General features: G+C 45.1%; 1 protein-coding gene across 2 annotated transcripts; it reads right to left on the bottom strand.

Moving 5' to 3' along the window:
• Positions 1–86: 86 nt before the first annotated feature.
• On the bottom strand, positions 87–23,105 carry LOC139553989 (deubiquitinase DESI2). 2 transcript variants are annotated; one of them, XM_071366837.1, is made up of 5 exons: positions 21,377–23,105; positions 10,766–10,838; positions 7,120–7,213; positions 2,717–2,858; positions 87–2,416 (listed from the first exon to the last, which is right to left on the bottom strand). In XM_071366837.1, the coding sequence occupies exons 1-5, from the start codon at positions 21,413–21,415 to the stop codon at positions 2,240–2,242; spliced, it is 525 nt and encodes a 174-aa protein (XP_071222938.1). In that variant the 5' UTR covers positions 21,416–23,105; the 3' UTR covers positions 87–2,239. The 2 variants fall into 2 exon arrangements, with proteins under 2 accessions (XP_071222938.1, XP_071222937.1); XM_071366836.1 differs by having other exon boundaries at positions 87–2,491; positions 21,377–23,076.
• Positions 23,106–23,269: the final 164 nt, after the last annotated feature.

Raw genomic sequence — 23,269 nt, 5'->3', positions numbered from 1 at the left:
GTTCGATTTTCCTCCCATTCAATGTGGTTTACATCAGACTCTGTGTGGCCTTATTGTATGCAATGCAACAGGACAGGAAAAAAATATATTGGTGTTATTCTTGTATCTTTATTCCATTACCATTCTTAAAATTGTGGCATCGTCTTTCAATTCAGGGAAAAGCACATTACCAATTGAGGTTAAAATTGACACAATAGAAAAAGTTATCCGACTGTTCTTCTCGGTAGAAAGTGTCAAAACATGATTTCAATGGTAAAGCATGGAATACTGACCTTTACAGAACACATTTCAAATCCATGGGTTCAATTCACTGACCTCTATAGAACCCATTTCAAATCCATGGGTTCAATTCACTGACCTCTATTGAACCCATTTCAAATCCATGGGTTCAATTCACTGACCTCTATAGAACCCATTTCAAATCCATGGGTTTAATTCACTGACCTCTATAAAACCCATTTCAACAAGAAGAAAAAAAATCTTCCTGATAATGCCAACAACAAAAAAAGGAGTTACGCATTAAAAAATAAATACAAATATAGATTATTTAAAAATATAAGTATATAAACAAATAAATAGTTTTTCCCCCACCCAGTTGTCATGGAGATGGTGTATGGTAATGAGACACCTGTGTAACAACCACAGGTCATGTGATTTCCTTCCTGAGAGGGGGATGGGGTACAGAAGGGTGGAGGCAGACAGACAGACAGTAAATCAAGGAGAAGAGAAAGGACAATATTATTCTCCAGAAATATGTATGGAATACAATGGAGTGGGCTTCACAAGGCAATACTATTGACTTTACAAGAGCAGCATTATAAACGCATGAACAGAAAAGGGTGAATAACATGTATCCTCATGTCTGTCTCGTCTGGAAACAGCATTATTTATGTTTTTTTTAATGGAATAGTAGTCAGTGTAGTACACTAGTCCAGGATTTGACTGGTAGGACCACTTCCCCCTTGTTTCAGGAAGCACATGTGTAAATCCGACTCATTCAGAGACATTTCCACATCAATTCAAAAGACATTTAGAAAAGAAAAAAAAACTTTTCCTTCACACAATGCTCCCACTGTAACCCAGCCCCGACACACCAACTCAATCACTCTGTGGAATCAGCTGGGAAGGCAGTTAGGGAAGGCCGCTGGGAGTGTCAACCAAGGCCTGTGATTCAACAGTTACTATGAGTTTCATCATGAAAGATTTCCATGGAAGAACGAGTATAAATGCAACTTTCAGAGTCATCTGACAGTGTTATTCATGATAGTGGTAAATTGGCAAATTACATGGGGTTGCAGACACCATCTTGTTAAACAATGCACGAGACCATGCTATGGACAAATAACACCCTAATATAAATATTCATTTGATAAAATGAATATGATCAGAGATTAAATTTAGATGTCTTCACTTCTTGTCGAATCCTTTGTTTTCAGTTAAGAATGTCGTTTTAAGGTGCTAGTTCAAAACAACCCACAGGTAGTTACTCCTAAACAGAGAATATATATCGCTATATTGGGTTCTGCTCCTTCAACTTCTAAAAAATGGCCAGCATATTAACTTACCCCTAACACATCAACAAAACAAACATCACTGATGATTACAACTGAAGGCCAAGTAAGGGAGTTATTGAACCTCTTGAAACTAGCAGAGAGTAACATCCTGCTAAATGCCACAATACCAGTAGTCTCAGACTGAGAGATACTTAGGCTGCCTCCCAAAATTGGCATAGGGTGCATCTCTGTGGTGTCAGATATCTAGTCTAAAGAAGAAGCTGCTCTGGAAAGAGGGCATCAGGGATGAAGGGTGACAAAGGTTTAAAAAAATCCTGGAAAAAGACAAATACTAGAAAGTACCCCAGCCCTCTGGTCAATCTGAGAGAGCCATGCCATGCTCTGAGTTAGTTTGTCAACACCTATAACAAATCCTTCAGAATATATCTACCGTACTCTAACAAGGGAGAAAACCAGGGAAAGGATCCAAGGGGATTTTGCAGGTCCCCTGGCCCCGGCGGTTTCATGAGTTAGTACTAGCAGGCTAACTAATCATCCGTCCCCCGTCTCTGTTCTCAGGGGTGGTACTATGAGGTCAGGTGGTTATTCAGTCAGGCCCACAGATATTATATCACTACATCCCCTGCAGGGGTGAGCTGGTGACCTTCTGGTCCAGAGTTCAGAGGTCAAAGGTCATTGAAAGAGAGTCCTATTGGCTATTCTCTTCAGACCCTACAGTTATTGGTTCAGACTCGTGTATGGCGACAGCTGTGTGAGGATCCGGTGCCCGCCCCGGCGGTCCCGGAGGCTGAGTTGGGGTCGTCGTCGCTGGACTCCCCGGCCTCCCGCTCCTCCTTGTGGAGACCCATGCTGATGTGGCTCTGGAGGGCAGCGGGGGTCAGCCACTCCTTAGGGAGGCAGGTCTGGAGAAAGGGCACGCAGGAGCTGAAATAGGCCAGGCGGTTCACCCAGCGAGGGATCTCACGCCCACACAACAGCTGGAATAGAACGAGTACAACTAAAAAATAATAATACTCCACCAAAAAATGTATTTTATATTCAATAGGCATTACTCCTTTAACAACAAAAAAATGGTTGTATTGCTCTTATAAAATTATCCAGTTATCAAGTTATTCGACAATAACGTAAATATATTTCAGATACTGTACGTGTGATCGAACAAACAAACGTTGAATAATTGGATGAATGTTTCTTCTACTGACCTCAGACAGCGAGGATGAGAAGTGGTTGCAGTTCTTGTGCATTAGATGGTAGGAGTTACCCTTAAAATCTGTCCCCAGGTCCTCCATTATTTTATCCATATCTTCCTCTGCAAAGTCTGTTGTGCCCAAAGCGATAGCCTCCCTGTGTAGAATGAAGAAAACAAAGCTGATATGGACATACCAAACTTGGAAAAACCGGTGCTGGGTGTAACGGGGAATTATTTTATTAATTCCTCTCCTGTATTTTAAGTACTGAGGTTCCTACCTATAAGTACTGAGGCTCCTACCTATAAGTACTGAGGATACTACCTATAACTACTGAGGTTCCTACCTATAAGTACTGAGGTTCCTACCTATAAGTACTGAGGTTCCTACCTATAAGTACTAAGGATCCTACCTATAAGTACTGAGGATCCTAACTATAAGTACTGAGGTTACTACCTATAAGTACTGAGGATACTACCTATAAGTACTGAGGATCCTAACTATAAGTACTGAGGTTCCTACCTATAAGTACTGAGGATCCTACCTATAAGTACTGAGGATCCTGCCTATAAGTACTGAGGATCCTGCCTATAAGTACTGAGGATCCTACCTATAAGTACTGAGGATCCTACCTATAAGTACTGAGGATCCTGCCTATAAGTACTGAGGTTCCTAACTATAAGTACTGAGGATACTACCTATAAGTACTGAGGTTCTTACCTATAAGTACTGAGGTTCTTACCTATAAGTACTGAGGATCCTACCTATAAGTACTGAGGATACTACCTATAAGTACTGAGGATACTACCTATAAGTACTGAGGATACTACCTATAAGTACTGAGGATACTACCTATAAGTACTGAGGATCCTACCTATAAGTACTGAGGATACTACCTATAAGTACTGAGGTTCCTACCTATAAGTACTGAGGATCCTACCTATAAGTACTGAGGATCCTACCTATAAGTACTGAGGAATCCTACCTATAAGTACTGAGGTTCCTACCTATAAGTACTGAGGATACTACCTATAAGTACTGAGGTTCTTACCTATAAGTACTGAGGATACTACTTATAAGTACTGAGGATACTACCTATAAGTACTGAGGATCCTACCCATAAGTACTGAGGATCCTACCTATAAGTACTGAGGATACTACCTATAAGTACTGAGGATCCTACCTATAAGTACTGAGGATACTACCTATAAGTACTGAGGATCCTACCCATAAGTACTGAGGATACTACCTATAAGTACTGAGGATCCTACCTATAAGTACTGAGGATACTACCTATAAGTACTGAGGATCCTACCTATAAGTACTGAGGATACTACCTATAAGTACTGAGGATCCTACCTATAAGTACTGAGGATACTACCTATAAGTACTGAGGATCCTACCTATAAGTACTGAGGATACTACCTATAAGTACTGAGGTTCCTACCTATAATTACTGAGGATACTACCTATAAGTACTGAGGATCCTACCTATAAGTACTGAGGATCCTACCTATAAGTACTGAGGATCCTACCTATAAGTACTGAGGATCCTACCTATAAGTACTGAGGATACTACCTATAAGTACTGAGGATCCTACCTATAAGTACTGAGGATCCTACCTATAAGTACTGAGGATACTACCTATAAGTACTGAGGATCCTACCTATAAGTACTGAGGATCCTACCTATAAGTACTGAGGATCCTACCTATAAGTACTGAGGATACTACCTATAAGTACTGAGGATCCTACCTATAAGTACTGAGGATACTACCTATAAGTACTGAGGATCCTACCTATAACAAGTCTACCAGTGTTGAATGTTATGGTTAAAGTTTGGCTCCATTCTGTGTCTGGGACACACTGATAATGTATCTGTCACACTGTGTGATTCTGTAGCAGCTGATGTTGTGACTTCCTACAAGCGTCTCAGTCTGGTGTTTAGAGAACATTTAGTGCCATCTGATTAATATATACAGTGCCTTCAGAAAGTATTCATACCCCTTGACTTATTCCACATTGTGTTACAGCCTGAATTTAAAATGTTCTCACCCCTCTACGCACAATACTCCATAATGACAAAGTGAAAACATGTTTTTAATTTTTTTTATTTGCAAATTTACTGAGAATGAAATGCAGAAATATCTCATTTACATAAATATTCACACCCCTGAGTTAGAATCACCTTAGACAGTGATTACAGCTGTGAGGATTTCTGGGTAAGTCTCTAAGAACTTTGCACACATTGATTCTACAATATTTGCCCATTATTATTTTCAAAATCATCGCTAGACAACCCTTTTCAAGTCTTGCCATAGATTTTCAAGCAGATTTAAGTCAAAGCTGTAACTTGGCCACCCAGGAACATTCACTGTCTTCTTGGTAAGCAACTCCAGTGTAGATGTGTCCTTGTGTTTTAGGTTATTGTCCTGCTGAAAGGTGAATTAATCTCCCAGTGACTGGTGGAAAGCAGACTGAACCAGGTTTTCCTCGAGGATTTTGCCTGTGCTTAGCTCTATTCCGTTTATTTTTTATCCTGAAACACTCCCCAGTCCTTAACGACTACAAGCGTACCCATAACATGATGCAGCTACCACTATGCTTGGAAATATGGAGAGTGTTACTCAATAATGTGTTGTATTGGATTTGTTCCAAACATCACACTTTGTATTCAGGACAAAAAGTTAATTGTTGGAAACCGGATGCATGTTTTGGAATAGTTGTATTCTGTACAGACTTCCTTATTTTCACTCTGTCATTTAGGTTAGTTTTGTGGAGTAACTACAATGTTGTTGATCCATCATCAGTTTTCTCCTATCACAGCCATTTAACTCTGTAACTGTTTAAAAGTCATCATTGGCCTCATGGTGAAATCTTTGAGAAGTTTCCTTCCTCTCCGGCAACTGAGTTCGGAAGGACGCCTGTATCTTTGTAGTGACTAGGTGTATTGATACACCATTCAAAGGGTAATTAATAACTTCACCATGTTCAAAGGGATATTCAATGTCTGCTTCTTTTATGTTGACTCATCTACCAATAGATGACCTTCTTTGGGAGGCATTGGAAAACCTCCCTGGTCTTTGTGGTTGAATCTGTGTTTGAAATTCACTGCTGGACTGAGGAACCTTAGAGATAATTGTATGTGTTGGGTATATGATACTCAACGTTTCCTTATGTCCATCATGAGGTTGCTACAAACTAGCCGATGAATGAAAGTTTACAACGTAGGTGCACCGATCGAGAGAAATTTGAGTAATCAAGGTGACAGACATTGACATGTTCAATAACTCCTTGCAAAATCTTACCTGCATCTAGCTCATCTAGGGTGTAATCATTACTCCAAACTGTTGCAAACGAGAGTTTCTATTGGACAAATTCAGGTGTTTTTCAACAGAATCGGCAGAACGAATACACTCCTGATCACACGCATGCACATTTGTGGCCTGCTGGAGGTCATTTTGCAGGGCTCTGGCAGTGCTCCTCCTTGCACAAAGGCGGAGGTAGCGGTCCTGCTGCTGGGTTGTTGCCCTCCTACGGCCTCCTCCACATCTCCTGATGTACTGGCCTGTCTCCTGGTAGCGCCTCCATGCTCTGGACACTACGCTGACAGACACAGCAAACCTTCTTGCCACAGCTCGCATTGATGTGCCATTCCTGGATGAGCTGCACTACCTGAGCCACTTGTGTGGGTTGTAGACTCCGTCTCATGCTACCACTAGAGTGAAAGCACCGCCAGCATTCAAAAGTGACCAAAACATCAGCCAGGAAGCATAGGAACTGAGAAGTGGTCTGTGGTCACCACCTGCAGAACCACTCCTTTATTGGGGGTGTCTTGCTAATTGCCTATAATTTCCACCTTTTGTCTATTCCATTTGCACAACAGCATGTGAAATTTATTGTCAATCAGTGTTGCTTCCTAAGTGGACAGTTTGATTTCACAGAAGTGTGATTGACTTCGAGTTACATTGTGTTGTTTAAGTGTTCCCTTTACTTTTTTGAGCAGTGTATATAGTTTTCCTCTCTCTGCGCTTTTTCTAGGCTTCTCATTCTCTTCTTCTCATTCCGCTGCCGCCTGCCTCCGCCACATTCTTCCCAACACTAGTTTAAGTAAATATAGCCTAATATAGCCTACTGTAGCCTTTTTGTTTGTTTGTTTTTTCCGAAATCTGGCTTTTTTTTCGGGTTTGAGCTCATTTAATTTCTGTGATATCAGACCAGGCCTGGACTCGGGCTTCAGCTCACCGGACTTGGATCGGACCGGGATCGAATGTTCAGTTCTGATGACATCTCTTAAACTGCATTCTGATCTTCTGTTGTGAAACAGCGGCCATTGACCACTTCTTTATGTGACTAGGCACTCTGTAGAACCCTGTGTGTGTGTGTGTGTGTGTTTGTCTGTGATAATGTAAACTCACTTGAATTTGAAGGTCTCTCCTAATTCAGTGGTGTTTCCAGGGTTTATTTCAAATATACCACTAAATGGGTACGGATGACCTCCATACGCAAACTCTGTAATAAAGACGAGAAGAAAGGAACACATTAAACATCGGTACTGTATCGTCGCTCATAATACAGGTGAGGAATGAAAAGAGAAAAATAAATGCTGTCACCATCTCGCCTTCCAACAAAGGAACTGTGTAGCAAGCTGAAAGTGAGAAGATACTGTGCGTGGTGAAAATATATAATGTGGTGTGAGAAGATACCGTGAGAAGATATCATGTGGTGTGAGAAGATACAATGAGAAGATATCATGTGGTGTGAGAAGATATCGTGTGGTGGGAGAAGATATCGTGTGGTGTGAGAAGATATCGTGTGGTGTGAGAAGATATCGTGTGGTGGGAGAAGATATCGTGTGGTGTGAGAAGATATCGTGTGGTGTGAGAAGATATCGTGTGGTGGGAGAAGATATCGTGTGGTGTGAGAAGATACCATGAGAAGATATCATGTGGTGTGAGAAGATATCGTATGGTGTGAGAAGATATCGTGTGGTGTGAGAAGATATCGTGTGGTGTGAGAAGATATCGTGTGGTGGGAGAAGATATCGTGTGGTGTGAGAAGATATCGTGTGGTGTGAGAAGATATCGTGTGGTGGGAGAAGATATCGTGTGGTGTGAGAAGATACCATGAGAAGATATCATGTGGTGTGAGAAGATATCGTATGGTGTGAGAAGATATCGTGTGGTGTGAGAAGATATCGTGTGGTGGGAGAAGATATCGTGTGGTGTGAGAAGATACCATGAGAAGATATCATGTGGTGTGAGAAGATATCGTATGGTGTGAGAAGATATCGTGTGGTGTGAGAAGATATCGTGTGGTGTGAGAAGATATCGTGTGGTGTGAGAAGATATCGTGTGGTGGGAGAAGATATCGTGTGGTGGGAGAAGATATCGTGTGGTGGGAGAAGATATCATGTGGTGGGAGAAGATATCGTGTGGTGGGAGAAGATATCATGTGGTGGGAGAAGATATCGTGTGGTGGGAGAAGATATCATGTGGTGGGAGAAGATATCGTGTGGTGGGAGAAGATATCGTGTGGTGGGAGAAGATATCGTGTGGTGGGAGAAGATATCGTGTGGTGGGAGAAGATATCGTGTGGTGGGAGAAGATATCGTGTGGTGGGAGAAGATATCGTGTGGTGGGAGAAGATATCGTGTGGTGTGAGAAGATATCGTGTGGTGGGAGAAGATATCGTGTGGTGGGAGAAGATATCATGTGGTGGGAGAAGATATCGTGTGGTGGGAGAAGATATCGTATGGTGTGAGAAGATATCATGTGGTGTTCGATCAATGTGTCATCCTGGCTGATAGGCTCCTCATGTCTACTTAACAATCAATTATAACTCAGATAACACAGAAAAACATCCTCATAAAAAAAAACTATGAATTACCCTGTGAAAGTTACGTGATCTTCTGCGTTACTTCTGCGTCATGTCCCCTAATCTTTTGAATGGGCTTGACAATTATTTCATCAAATTCGAGAAAATGCTGTCGTGGCCAAAAGTTTTGAGAATTACACAAATATTCCTTTTCATGAAGTCTGCAGCCTCAGTTTGTATGATGGCAATTTGCATATACTCCAGAATGTTATGAAGAGTTATCAGATGAATTGCAATTAACTGCAAATTCCCTCTTTGCTGCAAATTAACTGAATCCCCAAAAAACATTTCCACTGCATTTCAGCCCTGCCACAAAAGGACCAGCTGACATCATGTCAGTGATTCTCTCGTTAACACAGGTGTGAGTGTTGACAAGGACAAGGCTGGAGATCACTCTGTCATGCTGATTGAGTTCGAATAACAGACTGGAAGCTTCAAAAGGAGGGCGGTGCTTGGAATCATTGTTCATCCTCTGTCAGCCATGGTTACCTGCAAGGAAACACGTGCCGTCATCATTGCTTTGCACAAAAAGGGCTTCACAGGCAAGGATATTGCTGCCAGTAAGATTGCACCTAAATCAACCATCTATCGCATCATCAAGAACTTCAAGGAGAGAAGTTCAAATGTTGTGAAGAAGGCTTCAGGGTGCCCAATAAAGTCCAACAAGCGCCAGGACCGTCTCCTAAAGTTGATTCAGCTGCGGGATCGGGGCACCACCAGTACAGAGCTTGTTCAGGAATGGCCGCAGGCAGGTGTGAGTGCATCTGCACGCACAGTGAGGCGAAGACTTTTGGAGGATGGCCTGGTGTCAAGAAGGGCAGCAAAGAAGCCACTACTCTCCAGGAAAAACATCAGGGACAGACTGATATTCTGCAAAAGGTACAGGGATTGGACTGCTGAGGACTGGGGTAAAGTCATTTTCTCTGATGAATCCCCTTTCCGATTGTTTGGGGCATCCGGAAAAAAAGCTTGCCCGGAGAAGACAAGGTGAGCGCTACCATCAGTCCTGTGTCATGCCAACAGTAAAGCATCCTGAGACCATTCATGTGTGGGGTTGCTTCTCAGCCAAGGGAGGGCTCACAAACAATTTTGTCTAAGAACACAGCCATGAATAAAGAATGGTACCAACACATCCTCCGAGAGCAACTTCTCCCAACCATCCAGGAACAGTTTGGTGACGAACAATGCCTTTTCCAGCATGATGGAGCACCTTGCCATAAGGCAAAAGTGATAACTAAGTGGCTCGGGGAACAAAACATCGATATTTTGGATCCATTGCCAGGAAACTCCCCAGACCTTAATCCCATTGAGAACTTGTGGTCAATCCTCAAGAGATGGGTGGACAAACAAAACCCCACAAATTCTGACAAACTCCAAGCATTAATTATGCAAGAATGGGCTGCCATCAGTCAGGATGTGGCCCAGAAGTTAATTGACAGCATGCCAGAGCGGATTGCAGAGGTCTTGAAAAAGAAGGGTCAACACTGCAAATATTAACTCTTTGCATCAACTTCATGTAATTGTCAATAAAAGCCTGACACTTATGAAATGCTTGTAATTATACTTCAGTATTCCATAGTAACATCTGACAAAAATATCTAAAGACACTGAAGCAGCAAACTTTGTGGAAATAATATTTGTGTCATTCTCAAAACTTTTGGCCACAACTTTACACAAAAATCACATGTGGATTTATGGATGTATTTACCTCTGCCAGATGCCTTTCATGAAGTGTTTGCGCTGAAGAACATTGCTCTACGTTTTTGCCCATTGAAGACTATTCAAAAAGCCTACGAAAGTTTTTTTTTAAACTACAAGGCTACTTCCTGGAAAATTACATGTCACTTTTATAGGGTATTTTTTTTTAAGTGTATGATGTAGCAGCCACCTTATCTTCTAGGTACAGCCTATGACTGAGGGCATTATGAATAAGACCCGTCTGTCTGTCTGTCTGTCTGTCTGTCTGTGGGTTGATGCTAAAACTCTCTCTCTCCACACATTATGATTCAATGGTGAGTAACTCAGGAGGAAAGAACACCAAAATGACAGAATCTCAATGGGATAGAAGCTGTGGAGAGACATTCCACATCGAACATTCCATTTAGCCAACAGCTCACTGACTGAATGAGTGAGTGAGTGAATGGCTGGATGAATGAATGAAAAAGTAGTGAAGGTCTTCCTCTGTACCTCGGCCATAGATCTCAATGCCTGAGTGGTAGACTCCAACACCCAGAGTGGAAGTGTATTCGTTGATCCAGTACTAGAGAAAGAGCGAGAGAGAGAGCGAGAGAGAGAGCGAGAGAGAGAGAGCGAGAGAGAGAGAGACAGAGAGAGAGAGAGAGAGAGAGAGACAGAGAGAGAGAGACAGAGAGAGAGACAGAGAGAGACAGAGACAGAGAGAGAGAGCGAGAGAGACAGAGAGAGAGAGAGACAGAGAGAGACAGAGAGAGACACAGAGAGAGAGACACAGAGAGAGAGAGAGAGAGAGAGAGAGACAGAGAGAGACAGAGACAGAGAGAGACAGAGACAGAGAGAGACAGAAAGAGACAGAGAGAGAGAGAGAGAGAGAGACAGAGAGAGAGAGAGAGAGACAGAGAGAGACAGAGAGAGAGATTCAACAGTTAGATGTCCTGGAACGGTTGGAATGCCATTCCCCCCCCCCCTTCAAATCATCCTCCTTAAACTGAAATATGAGAGTGAGTGTGCGTGTTTTTTAAAATTATTGCCCGTTTTGTATTTTGAATTTAAAATCCTGAAATTAAAAATGCACAGTAAAATTGTAATCAAGGTGTTAATAGAAGCATGTCTGACCACCAAGTACATGTTCACAGAAGCACGGGGAAAGTTAAGGGATGCTACTCATAATTTCCTCTACACATGCGGTGGTGGTAACACTCCTATTCCCTACCCACCCCTTACAGAAACCCTCTCTTCCCAATCAGGGGCCTGTAATAAGGCTAATCAAGTGTCTCAGATTAGAAGTGCTGTTTTCAGTTTAACCTTTTAGATCAGAGTTAATATGGTTACATGGGACAGGGAAGACCTGATCCGAGATCAACTTTATACATATGGACCCTGACCTTTGGTAACACCCCCATCACCACAGATCCTATCTCCTCCCCCAAAATCAAATACATTTTTATTTGTCACGCTTCGTAAACAAAACAGGTGTAGACTAACAGTGAAATGCTTACTTACGGGCCCTTTTCCAACAACGCAGAGAGAAAAATTCAAAAATTACAGAAAAATAATAACACATGGAATAAATACATAATGAGTACCAGGTAATAACATGGCTATATACAAGAAGTACCAGGTAATAACATGGCTATATACAGGAAGTACCAGGTAATAACATGGCTATATACAGGAAGTACCAGGTAATAACATGGCTATATACAGGAAGTACCAGGTAATAACATGGCTATATACAGGAAGTACCAGGTAATAACATGGCTATATACAGGAAGTACCAGGTAATAACATGGCTATATACCCGGGGTACCAGGTAATAACATGGCTATATACCGGGGTACCAGGTAATAACATGGCTATATACCCGGGGTACCAGGTAATAACATGGCTATATACCCGGGGTACCAGGTAATAACATGGCTATATACCTGGGGTACCAGATAATAACATGGCTATATACCCGGGGTACCAGGTAATAACATGGCTATATACCCGGGGTACCAGGTAATAACATGGCTATATACCCAGTGTCCAGGTAATAACATGGCTATATACCCGGGGTACCAGGTAATAACATGGCTATATACCCGGGGTACCAGATAATAACATGGCTATATACCCGGGGTACCAGGTAATAACATGGCTATATACCCGGGGTACCAGGTAATAACATGGCTATATGCCTGGGGTACCAGGTAATAACATGGCTATATACCCAGGGTACCAGGTAATAACATGGCTATATGCCTGGGGTACCAGGTAATAACATGGCTATATACCCAGGGTACCAGGTAATAACATGGCTATATACCCGGGGTACCAGGTAATAACATGGCTATATACCCAGTTTCCAGGTAATAACATGGCTATATACCCAGTGTCCAGGTAATAACATGGCTATATACCCGGGGTACCAGGTAATAACATGGCTATATACCCGGGGTACCAGGTAATAACATGGCTATATGCCTGGGGTACCAGGTAATAACATGGCTATATACCCAGGGTACCAGGTAATAACATGGCTATATTCCTGGGGTACCAGGTAATAACATGGCTATATACCCAGGGTACCAGGTAATAACATGGCTATATACCCGGGGTACCAGGTAATAACATGGCTATATACCGGGGTACCAGGTAATAACATGGCTATATACCGGGGTACCAGGTAATAACATGGCTATATACCCGGGGTACCAGGTAATAACATGGCTATATACCCGCAGTACCAGGTAATAACATGGATATATACCCAGTGTCCAGGTAATAACATGGCTATATACCCGGGGTACCAGGTAATAACATGGCAATATACCCAGTGTTCAGGTAATAACATGGCTATATACCCGGGGCACCAGGTAATAACATGGCTATATACCCGCGGTACCAGATAATAACATGGCTATATACCTGGGGTACCAGATAATAACATGGCTATATACCCGGGGTACCAGGTAATAACATGGCTATATACCCGGGGTACCAGGTAATAACATGGCTATATACCCAGTGTCCAGGTAATAACATGGCTATATACCCGGGGTACCAGGTAATAACATGGCTATATACCCGGGGTACCAGATAATAACATGGCTATATACCCGGGGTACCAGGTAATAACATGGCTATATACCCGGGGTACCAGGTAATAACATGGCTATATGCCTGGGGTACCAGGTAATAACATGGCTATATACCCAGGGTACCAGGTAATAACATGGCTATATGCCTGGGGTACCAGGTAATAACATGGCTATATACCCAGGGTACCAGGTAATAACATGGCTATATACCCGGGGTACCAGGTAATAACATGGCTATATACCCAGTTTCCAGGTAATAACATGGCTATATACCCAGTGTCCAGGTAATAACATGGCTATATACCCGGGGTACCAGGTAATAACATGGCTATATACCCGGGGTACCAGGTAATAACATGGCTATATGCCTGGGGTACCAGGTAATAACATGGCTATATACCCAGGGTACCAGGTAATAACATGGCTATATTCCTGGGGTACCAGGTAATAACATGGCTATATACCCAGGGTACCAGGTAATAACATGGCTATATACCCGGGGTACCAGGTAATAACATGGCTATATACCGGGGTACCAGGTAATAACATGGCTATATACCGGGGTACCAGGTAATAACATGGCTATATACCCGGGGTACCAGGTAATAACATGGCTATATACCCGCAGTACCAGGTAATAACATGGATATATACCCAGTGTCCAGGTAATAACATGGCTATATACCCGGGGTACCAGGTAATAACATGGCAATATACCCAGTGTTCAGGTAATAACATGGCTATATACCCGGGGCACCAGGTAATAACATGGCTATATACCCGCGGTACCAGATAATAACATGGCTATATACCCGGGGTACCAGATAATAACATGGCTATATACCCGGAGTTCCCATAATGACAAAGCGAAAACAGGTTTTTAGAAATGTGTGCAAATTTATGACAAATATAAACATTCAGGCCGGCCTCCGGAGTGGCGCAGTGGCCGGGAGACCCATGGGGCGGCGCACAATTGGCCCAGCGTCGTCTGGGTTAGGGGATGGCTTGGCCGGCAGGGATGTCCTTGTCCCATCTCGCACTAGCGACTCCTGTGGCGGGCCGGGCGCAATGCACTGTGTTTCCTCCGACACATTGGTGCGGCTGGCTTCCGGGTTAAGTGGGCGTTGTGTCAAGAAGCAGTGCGGCTTGGCTGGGTTGTTTTCGGAGGACACACGGTTCTCGACCTTCGCCTCTCCCGAGTCCGTACGGGAGTTGCAGCGATGGGACCAGACTAACTACCAATTGGATAACACGAAATTGGGGAGAAAAAGGGGTAAAACAAAGTACACTTTTTAATAAAATTAATAAACAGGTATTCAGACCCTTTGCTATGAGACTCGAAATTGAGCTCAGATATATCCTGTTTCCATTGATCATCCTTGAGATGTTTCTACAACTTGATTGGAGTCCACCTGTGGGAAATTCAATTGATTGGACATGATTTGGAAAGGCACACACCTGTCTATATAAGGTCCCACAGGTGACAGTGCGTGTCAGGGCAAAAACCAAGCCATGAAGTCGAAAGAATTGTCTGTAGAGCTCCGAGACAGAATTGTGTCGAGACACAGATCTGGGGAAGGGTACCAAAAAATGTCTGCAACACAGTGGCCTCCATCATTCTTAAATGGAAGAAATTTGGAACCACCAACTCATCCTAGATTTGGCCGCCCGGCCAAGCTGAGCAATGGGGGGAGAAGGGCCTTGGTCAGGGAGGTGACCAAGAACCCGACGGTCACTCTGACAGAGTTCCAGAGTTCCTCTGTGGAGATGGGAGAACCTTCCAGAAGGACAACCATCTCTGCAGCACTCCACCAATCAGGCCTTTATGGTAGAGTGGCCAGACGGAAGCCATTCCTTAGTAAAAGGCACATGACAGCCCGCTTGGAGTTTGCCAAAAGGCACCTAAAGGACTCTCAAACCATGAGAAACAAGATTCTCTAGTCTGATGAAACCAAGATTCAACTCGTTGGCCTGAATGCCAAGTGTCACGTCTGCAGGAAATCAGGCACCATCCCTACGGTGAAGCATTGGTGGTGGCAGCATCATGCTGTGGGGAAGTTTTACAGCGGCAGGGACTGGGAGACTAGTCAGGATCGAGGGAAAGATGAACGGAGAAAAGTACAGAGAAATCCTTGATGAAAACCTGCTCCAGAGTGCTCAGGATCTCAGACTGGGGCGAAGGTTCACATTCCAACAGGACAACGACCCGAAGCACACAGCCAAGACAACGCAAGAGCAGCTTCAGGACAAGTCTCAATGTCCTTGAGTGGCCCAGCCAGAGCCCCGACTTCAACCCGATTGAACATCTCTTAAGAGATTGAAAATAGCTGTGCAGCGATGCTCCCCATCTAACCTGACAGAGCTTGAGAGGATCTGCAGGGAAGAATGGGAGAAACTCCCCAAATACAGGTGTGAAAAGCTTGTAGCGTCATACCCAAGAAGACTCGAGGCTGTAATCGCTGCCAAAGGTGCTTCAACAAAGTACTGAGTAAAAGGTCTGAATACTTATGTAAATGTGATATCAGTTTCTTATGCTTAATAAATGTGCATACATTTCTAAAAATCTGTTTTGCTTTGTCATTATGGGGTATTGTGATGTCATTATGGGGTATTGTGATGTCATTATGGGGTATTGTGATGTCATTATGGGGTATTGTGTGTAGATTGTTGAGTGGAAAATATAATTGAATACATTTTAGAATAAGACTAACGTAACAAATTATGGAAAAAGTCAAGGGGTCTGAATACTTTCTGAATGCGCTGTATTTCCCTTGGGGGTATAAGCTGTTCAGGGTCCTGTTGGTTGCAGACCTGGTGCATTGTTACTGCTTGAGGTGCAGCAGCAGAGAGAACAGTCTATCACTTAGGTGACTGGAGTCTTTTACAACTGTTAGGGCCTTCCTCTGACACCGCCTAGTGTAGAGGTCCTGGATGGCAGGGAGCTCGGCCCCAGTGACTGGGCGGTATGCAATATCCTCTGTAGCGCCTAGTGGTCGGGTGCCAAGCAGTTGCCATACCAAGCGGTGATGCAGGCAGTCTAGATACTCTCATCGTTGCAGCTGTATAACTTTTTGAGGATCTAAGGGACCATGCTGAATCTTTTCAGCCTCCGGAGGGGGAAAATGTGTTGTTGTGCCCTCTTCACGACTGTGTTGGTGTGGTAAGACCATGATAATTCCTTAGTGATGTGGACACACCAATGAACTTGAAGCTCTCGAACATGCTCCACGACAGCCCAGTCGATGTGAACGTGCTCGACCCTCCATTTCCTGTTGTCCACGATCAGCTCCTGTGTCTTGCTGACTTTGAGGGAAATGTTGTTGTCCTAGCGCCACACTGCCAGGTCTTGGACCTCCTTGCTGTAGGCTGACTCATCATCGTCGGTGATCAGGCCTTCCACCGAGTCGTGTGTGGCCATGGAGTCGTGGGTTAACAGGGAGTACTAAGCACGCACCCCTGAGGGGCCCCCATGCTGAGGGTCAGCGTGGAGGATGTGTTGTTGCCTACTCTAACCACCTGGGCGGCCCAGGAGGAAGTCCAGGATCCAGTTGCAGTGGGAGGGGTTTAAACCAAGGGTCCTTAGCTTAGTGATGAGCTTGGAGGGCACTATGGTATTGAATGCTAAGCTGTAGTCAATGAACAGCATTCTCACGTAGGTGTTTCCTTTGTCCAGGTGTGAAAGGACAGTGTGGAGTGCAATAGAGATTACATAATCTGTGGATCTGTTGGGGCGGTATGCATTTGGAGTGGGTCCAAGGTGTCTGGGATGATGGTGTTGATGTGAGCCATGACCAGCCTTTCAAAGCATTTCATGGCTACAGATGTGAGTGCTTCGGGCCAATAGCCATTTAGATAGGTTACCTTGGCGTTCTTGGGCAAAGGGACTATGGTGGTCTATTTGAAACATGTAGGTATTACAGACTGGGTCAGGGAGAGGTTGGAAATGTTAGTGAAGACATTTGGCAGGTGGTCAACGCACACTCCGTCTGGCCCTGCGGCTTTGTGAACGTTAACCTGTTTAAAGGTCTTACATCAGCTACAGAGAGCATGATCACACAGTCGTCCAGAACAGCTGGTGGTCTTATGCATGGTTCACCTTGAAGCGAGCATAGACTGTACATAGCTCGTCTGGTAGGCTTGCGTCACTGGACAGCTCACGGCTGGGTTTCCCTTTGTAATCCGTGATAGTTTGCGAGCCCTACCACACCCGACGAGTGTCAGAGCCGGTGTAGTAAGACTCGATCTTGGTCCTGTATTGACGCTTTGCCTGTTTGATGGTTCATCGAAGGACGTAGCGAGATTACTCACAAACGTCTGGATTAGCATCCCGCTCCTTGAAAATGTCAGCTCTAGCCTTTAGCTCGGTGCGGATGTTGCCTGTAATCCATGACTTCTGATTGGGATATGTACGTACGGTCACTGTGGGGACGACGTCGTCGATGCACTTATTAATGAAGCCTGTGACTGATGTGGTAAACTTCTCAACTTGCCATCGGATAAATCCCGGAACATATTCCAGTCTGTGCTAGCAATCAGACCTCCTCTTGTACCCTTGTGCGTGGGGTAGGAAGGGGGGTGGGGTAAAATACATTCACAGCCCACCAGCTGGACCCTCCATTAATAATAGAGACTTTCCTGACTGACACAGTGCTAGTGAAACACTATCTATAAGCTTACTGTTGTAGGCTCTCACATACGGTATCCAGCCAACTACTCGGTCTTAATTCGAATTGGTGAACTGATAATGCAAAGACGACAACTTTATTTTGTGGACTAGAGTTCTGGAGCGCTATGCTATTGGTCTTTAAATTTGACATTATCTGCACACCACTGAAAGAATCACCCTTAGTATTTGGTAAAACCATGTCTTGCATCTAAACGCAGTCTAAAGTTGGAATGATGCTCGCAGTCTCTGAGGAACTCCCACATTACATTCAATTTGTCTGTCTTTCCATGCAGAAATATCATGCCTCATTTCACACCCATCCTCCAATATATCTGTCTGTCTCTCTCTCTCTCTCTCTCTGCGTCACTGTCTTTTAGAAATCAACCCATCACTCCTTCAGTTCTCTCAATGCACAGACACAGAGTACAGTAATTCAAATGTATTCCTGTCTTCAGTTGTCTGAACCTTATTGCTGTTATTCAAACAGTGTTTAGGACTAGGGCTCTACGAACCAGGGTTGGGGTGAATTCCATTTCAATTCAACTCATTGCTTTTCAATGAGGTGCTCCCGAGTCCCAACCCATGATCACTTCTCTCGTTCACTCTCTGGGGTCGCACCCTTTTCTCTCTCTCTCTGGGGTCGCACCCTTCTCTCTCTCGGGGGTCGCACCTTTCTCTCTCTCGGGGGTCGCACCCTACTCTCTCTCGGGGGTCACACCCTTTTCTCTCTCTCTCGGGGGTCGCACCCTTCTCTCTCTCTCGGGGGTCGCACCCTTCTCTCTCTCTCTGGGGTCGCACCCTTCTCTCTCTCTCTGGGGTCGCACCCTTCTCTCTCCCTCTCTGGGGTCGCACCCTTTTCTCTCTCTCTCTGGGGTCGCACCCTTCTCTCTCCCTCTCTGGGGTCGCACCCTTCTCTCTCTCTCTGGGGTCGCACCCTTCTCTCTCTCTCTGGGGTCGCACCCTTCTCTCTCCCTCTCTGGGGTCGCACCCTTTTCTCTCTCTCTCTGGGGTCGCACCCTTTTCTCTCTCTCTCTGGGGTCGCACCCTTTTCTCTCTCTCTCTGGGGTCGCACCCTTTTCTCTCCCTCTCTGGGGTCGCACCCTTTTCTCTCTCTCTCTGGGGTCGCACCCTTCTCTCCCTCTCGGGGGTCGCACCCTTCTCTCTCTCTCGGGGGTCGCACCCTTCTCTCTCTCTCTGGGGTCGCACCCTTCTCTCTCTCTCTGGGGTCGCACCCTTCTCTCTCCCTCTCTGGGGTCGCACCCTTTTCTCTCTCTCTCTGGGGTCGCACCCTTTTCTTTCTCTCTCTGGGGTCGCACCCTTCTCTCTCTCTCTGGGGTCGCACCCTTCTCTCTCTCTCTGGGGTCGCACCCTTCTCTCTCTCTCTGGGGTCGCACCCTTCTCTCTCTCTCTGGGGTCGCACCCTTCTCTCTCTCTCGGGGGTCGCACCCTTCTCTCTCTCTCTGGGGTCGCACCCTTCTCTCTCCCTCTCTGGGGTCGCACCCTTTTCTCTCTCCCTCTGGGGTCGCACCCTTTTCTCTCTCTCTCTGGGGTCGCACCCTTCTCTCTCTCTCGGGGGTCGCACCCTTCTCTCTCTCTCTGGGGTCGCACCCTTCTCTCTCTCTCTGGGGTCGCACCCTTCTCTCTCTCTCGTGGGGCGCACCCTTCTCTCTCTCTCTGGGGTCGCACCCTTCTCTCTCTCTGGGGTCGCACCCTTCTCTCTCTCTGGGGTCGCACCCTTCTCTCTCTCTGGGGTCGCACCCTTCTCTCTCTCTCTGGGGTCGCACCCTTCTCTCTCTCTGGGGTCGCACCCTTCTCTCTCTCTCTGGGGTCGCACCCTTCTCTCTCTCTGGGGTCGCACCCTTCTCTCTCTCTCTGGGGTCGCACCCTTCTCTCTCTCTGGGGTCGCACCCTTCTCTCTCTCTCTCTCTCTCTGGGGTCGCACCCTTCTCTCTCTCTCTGGGGTCGCACCCTTCTCTCTCTCTCTGGGGTCGCACCCTTCTCTCTCTCTCTCTGGGGTCTCACCCTTCTCTCTCTCTCTGGGGTCGCACCCTTCTCTCTCTCTCTGGGGTCGCACCCTTCTCTCTCTCTGGGGTCGCACCCTTCTCTCTCCCTCTCTGGGGTCGCACCCTTCTCTCTCTCTCTCTCTCTCTGGGGTCGCACCCTTCTCTCTCTCTCTCTGGGGTCGCACCCTTCTCTCTCTCTCTCTGGGGTCGCACCCTTCTCTCTCCCTCTCTGGGGTCGCACCCTTCTCTCTCTCTCTGGGGTCGCACCCTTCTCTCTCTCTGGGGTCGCACCCTTCTCTCTCTCTCTGGGGTCGCACCCTTCTCTCTCCCTCTCTGGGGTCGCACCCTTCTCTCTCTCTCTCTGGGGTCGCACCCTTCTCTCTCTCTCTCTGGGGTCTCACCCTTCTCTCTCTCTCTGGGGTCGCACCCTTCTCTCTCTCTGGGGTCGCACCCTTCTCTCTCTCTCTCTGGGGTTTCACCCTTCTCTCTCTCTGGGGTCACACCCTTCTCCAGCAGCCCCTGCATGACCTGTAGTGTGCCAACCAGAGGGTCTCAGACATAGAGCAGTCCGGGAAAATGCCAGATAGGCCGGTACATCTTTAGCCCAGTGGGCCGGTCTAAATTGTGGGGTTTCAAGCAAAATACTGTTATCACAATAGGCCGGTGTGGTAGAATTGCCCGGGCTGATTTATGGTCCCAGTCTGTCCCTACTCCCAGCAAAGAAGAGCAACACTGGGATTTAATCAGGCGTTTAGAGCAGCTGTGACTTTCTCCGCCGGGGTCCTCATCTGTGACTGCTGGCCTGGAGACATCAGAGGACTATGCACCTTCCTGGTTGTCAAATCCATCCATGTGTGTGTGTGTGTATATATATATGTGTATGTGTGTATATATGTGTGTATATATGTGTGTGTGTGTGTGTGTGTATATATATATATGTGTGTGTGTGTATATATATATATATGTGTGTATATATGTGTGTGTGTGTGTGTGTTGGTTGGTTCTTCTATCCTTGTGGGGACCTAAAATCACCCAAAAGTCCCCACAAGGATAGTAAAAAAAGAAAAATAATCCCTCGTGGTGACATTTCCCAAGTCCCCTTGAGGACAAAGGGGTTAGAATTAGGGTTAGGGGTTTGTGGTTAGGTTTAGGGTTACGGAAAATAGGATTTTGAACGGAAATTAATTTTAGGTTCCCACGAGGATAGAACAAATCGTGTGTGTGTGTGTGTTAGCAAAGAGACTAAATATTGTATATATTGTGTGTGTGTGTGTTAGCAAAGATACTAAATATGTTACAATGATTCCCATACAAAATAATGGCACTGAGTGAAAACACACAATCTTACCATATCATACACATTAAGGATGACAGGTTCATTAGCCATGGTTTAATCCTGAGATGGCAAGGCAACGTCGTCCTCTCCCTCCGACGTAATCGCTCGGGGACTACTTAGCACCTCTCGCCCCGACACCCAAGAGGCGCATAGGATGGTGCTCTGCTTAATGTGCGCTTCCCGGATGGGCTACTCACACCGCGGCGTATTGGACTGGAAGAAGCACCAGGGCAGATGAATGATGGATATAAAGTCTGTCATGCTCTGGCCTCAGCCAAAATAATACATTCTGTCCAATAATTCTGTCCGTTCCAAAGCCACGATTATCTAGACTTTAGAGGTCGAAAAAAGGATTAAATAGTTAGCTCACTAGCTAGCTCGAACTAGCCAGTTGCAGAACTGTTTAACACGGTCCATTTCCATTACCAAGCAAGAAAAATAAGTGCTCTGGAAACCAAACCTTCGGTTGCCTCTGTTATCGCATAAACTGCGATCAATCGACTGTACATTGACAAGCTAAAACAGCAGTTGGTAAAACAGCACAGCTGGCCTGGGAGGATGATGATAATCAGAGGTTGAGGCGAAGCGAGATGGATAAATGGGCCCAAAATCTGTCTTATCCAGCAGGTGGCGTTTTTGAAAGTTTATTTTAAACCTTTATTTAACTAGGCAAGTCAGTTTAAAAACAAATTCTTATTTACAATGACGGCCTACAATGAGTGTGGAATTTGGTTAACAAAAAAAAGTAATGGTTTATTTGATCGAATAGAAGTTTCGTATTGCTTAAGTTGTTAAGAGTGTACCGGTATAAGTAGGACACGTGATATCGCGGAAACATTTGAGAGGAAAAAAATAACTTTTTATCGGAGATCTGTCCTCTCATTGGCTAGAATGGTCCCACCTCATCTGGCCTCCTACCGACTGCTTTCATTTTGAAGACAAGTCTTTTTAACAGAGAATCACTCGAGTATCTGGTTAATCACTCGAGTATCTGGTTAATCACTCGAGTATCTGGTTAATCTGTGTGATGAATCCGGGATATCAACCGCGAAATATCACTTCTCTCAAAGGCGGCGATAATGCAAAAAAAATAGATAGCTGGCAATATATTTCCGTATTGTTTTAAGGTTAATTTTTGTCTTGTCAGCTGTGGTGGTAAAAGCTAGCAATAGCGCAGGAATAGGACGTATCCAAGCCATGATATTTGTTGCTGGTGAAGTAGTTGAGTTCGTAAACAACAGTCGCGGATAGTGTGGCCCTTTCATCACACAGACATATCGAGAGTCGAGTCGTTTTGCTGTAGTTAGCTACTGTCCTCTGTTCGATGATATCCTCCCCATCACAGCATTATCTCTCACCGCAACAAAAAAAAGGTGTCCTCCGGTCTCGAGAAACTGCTCAAAAGAAAGTGAATGAAATCATCCGAACCGTGTGGTGCGGGTTATGACTAGATTTGATACATTATTTGTCAGATTTGGCCTTTCATGGCAGGTTCAGATAATTAGGAAAAAAAGCTAAAACTTTTATGTTAATTTAACAAACGCTGTATCCCTTCTAGCCATGACCTGTGTTGCGCGTCGCAGCTCGTCCTGTGTACGGCCCGGGGGGGCATGCTTCTCTGCGAATGGGAACGAGTAAAGGCGCTGCATTGTCAACCTGGTGTCTGCATTGTCCATGCAGCATTTACGGCGATACGGCCTTTGCAGAAGACAGGACATATTAATACGTCTTGCTCTTCGGGGTGCAGCGCAGAGCTGTTGTCAAGGAAGTGAATTTGTGTTTATAGAGGACCTTCCGCCACTAATTATGTCAATGCTGAGCTATATGAAACCCTCAGCGTTGTTACAAAATTAGCTCAATCTGGCCTCTGCATGCCACCCGAGGTTCCGCAATTGAGTCACGTCA

The sequence above is a fragment of the Salvelinus alpinus genome, chromosome 25 (genome assembly GCF_045679555.1).
Source record: "Salvelinus alpinus chromosome 25, SLU_Salpinus.1, whole genome shotgun sequence".
Classification (NCBI taxonomy): Eukaryota; Metazoa; Chordata; class Actinopteri; order Salmoniformes; family Salmonidae; genus Salvelinus; species Salvelinus alpinus.
The sequence above is the reverse complement of the archived record's forward strand: the minus strand, read 5'-3'. Positions and strand labels throughout refer to the sequence as shown.

Coding starts and splice junctions, on each gene's coding strand:
- LOC139553989 (XM_071366836.1), bottom strand. CDS start 21,415: ATGGCTAATGAACCTGTCATCCTTAATGTGTATGATATG. Junction 7,214..10,765: donor CATTGAGATCTATGGCCGAG/GTACAGAGGAAG, acceptor TCTTTATTACAG/AGTTTGCGTATGGAGGTCAT. Junction 2,859..7,119: donor GGAGAGACCTTCAAATTCAA/GTGAGTTTACAT, acceptor CATTCTACACAG/GGAGGCTATCGCTTTGGGCA.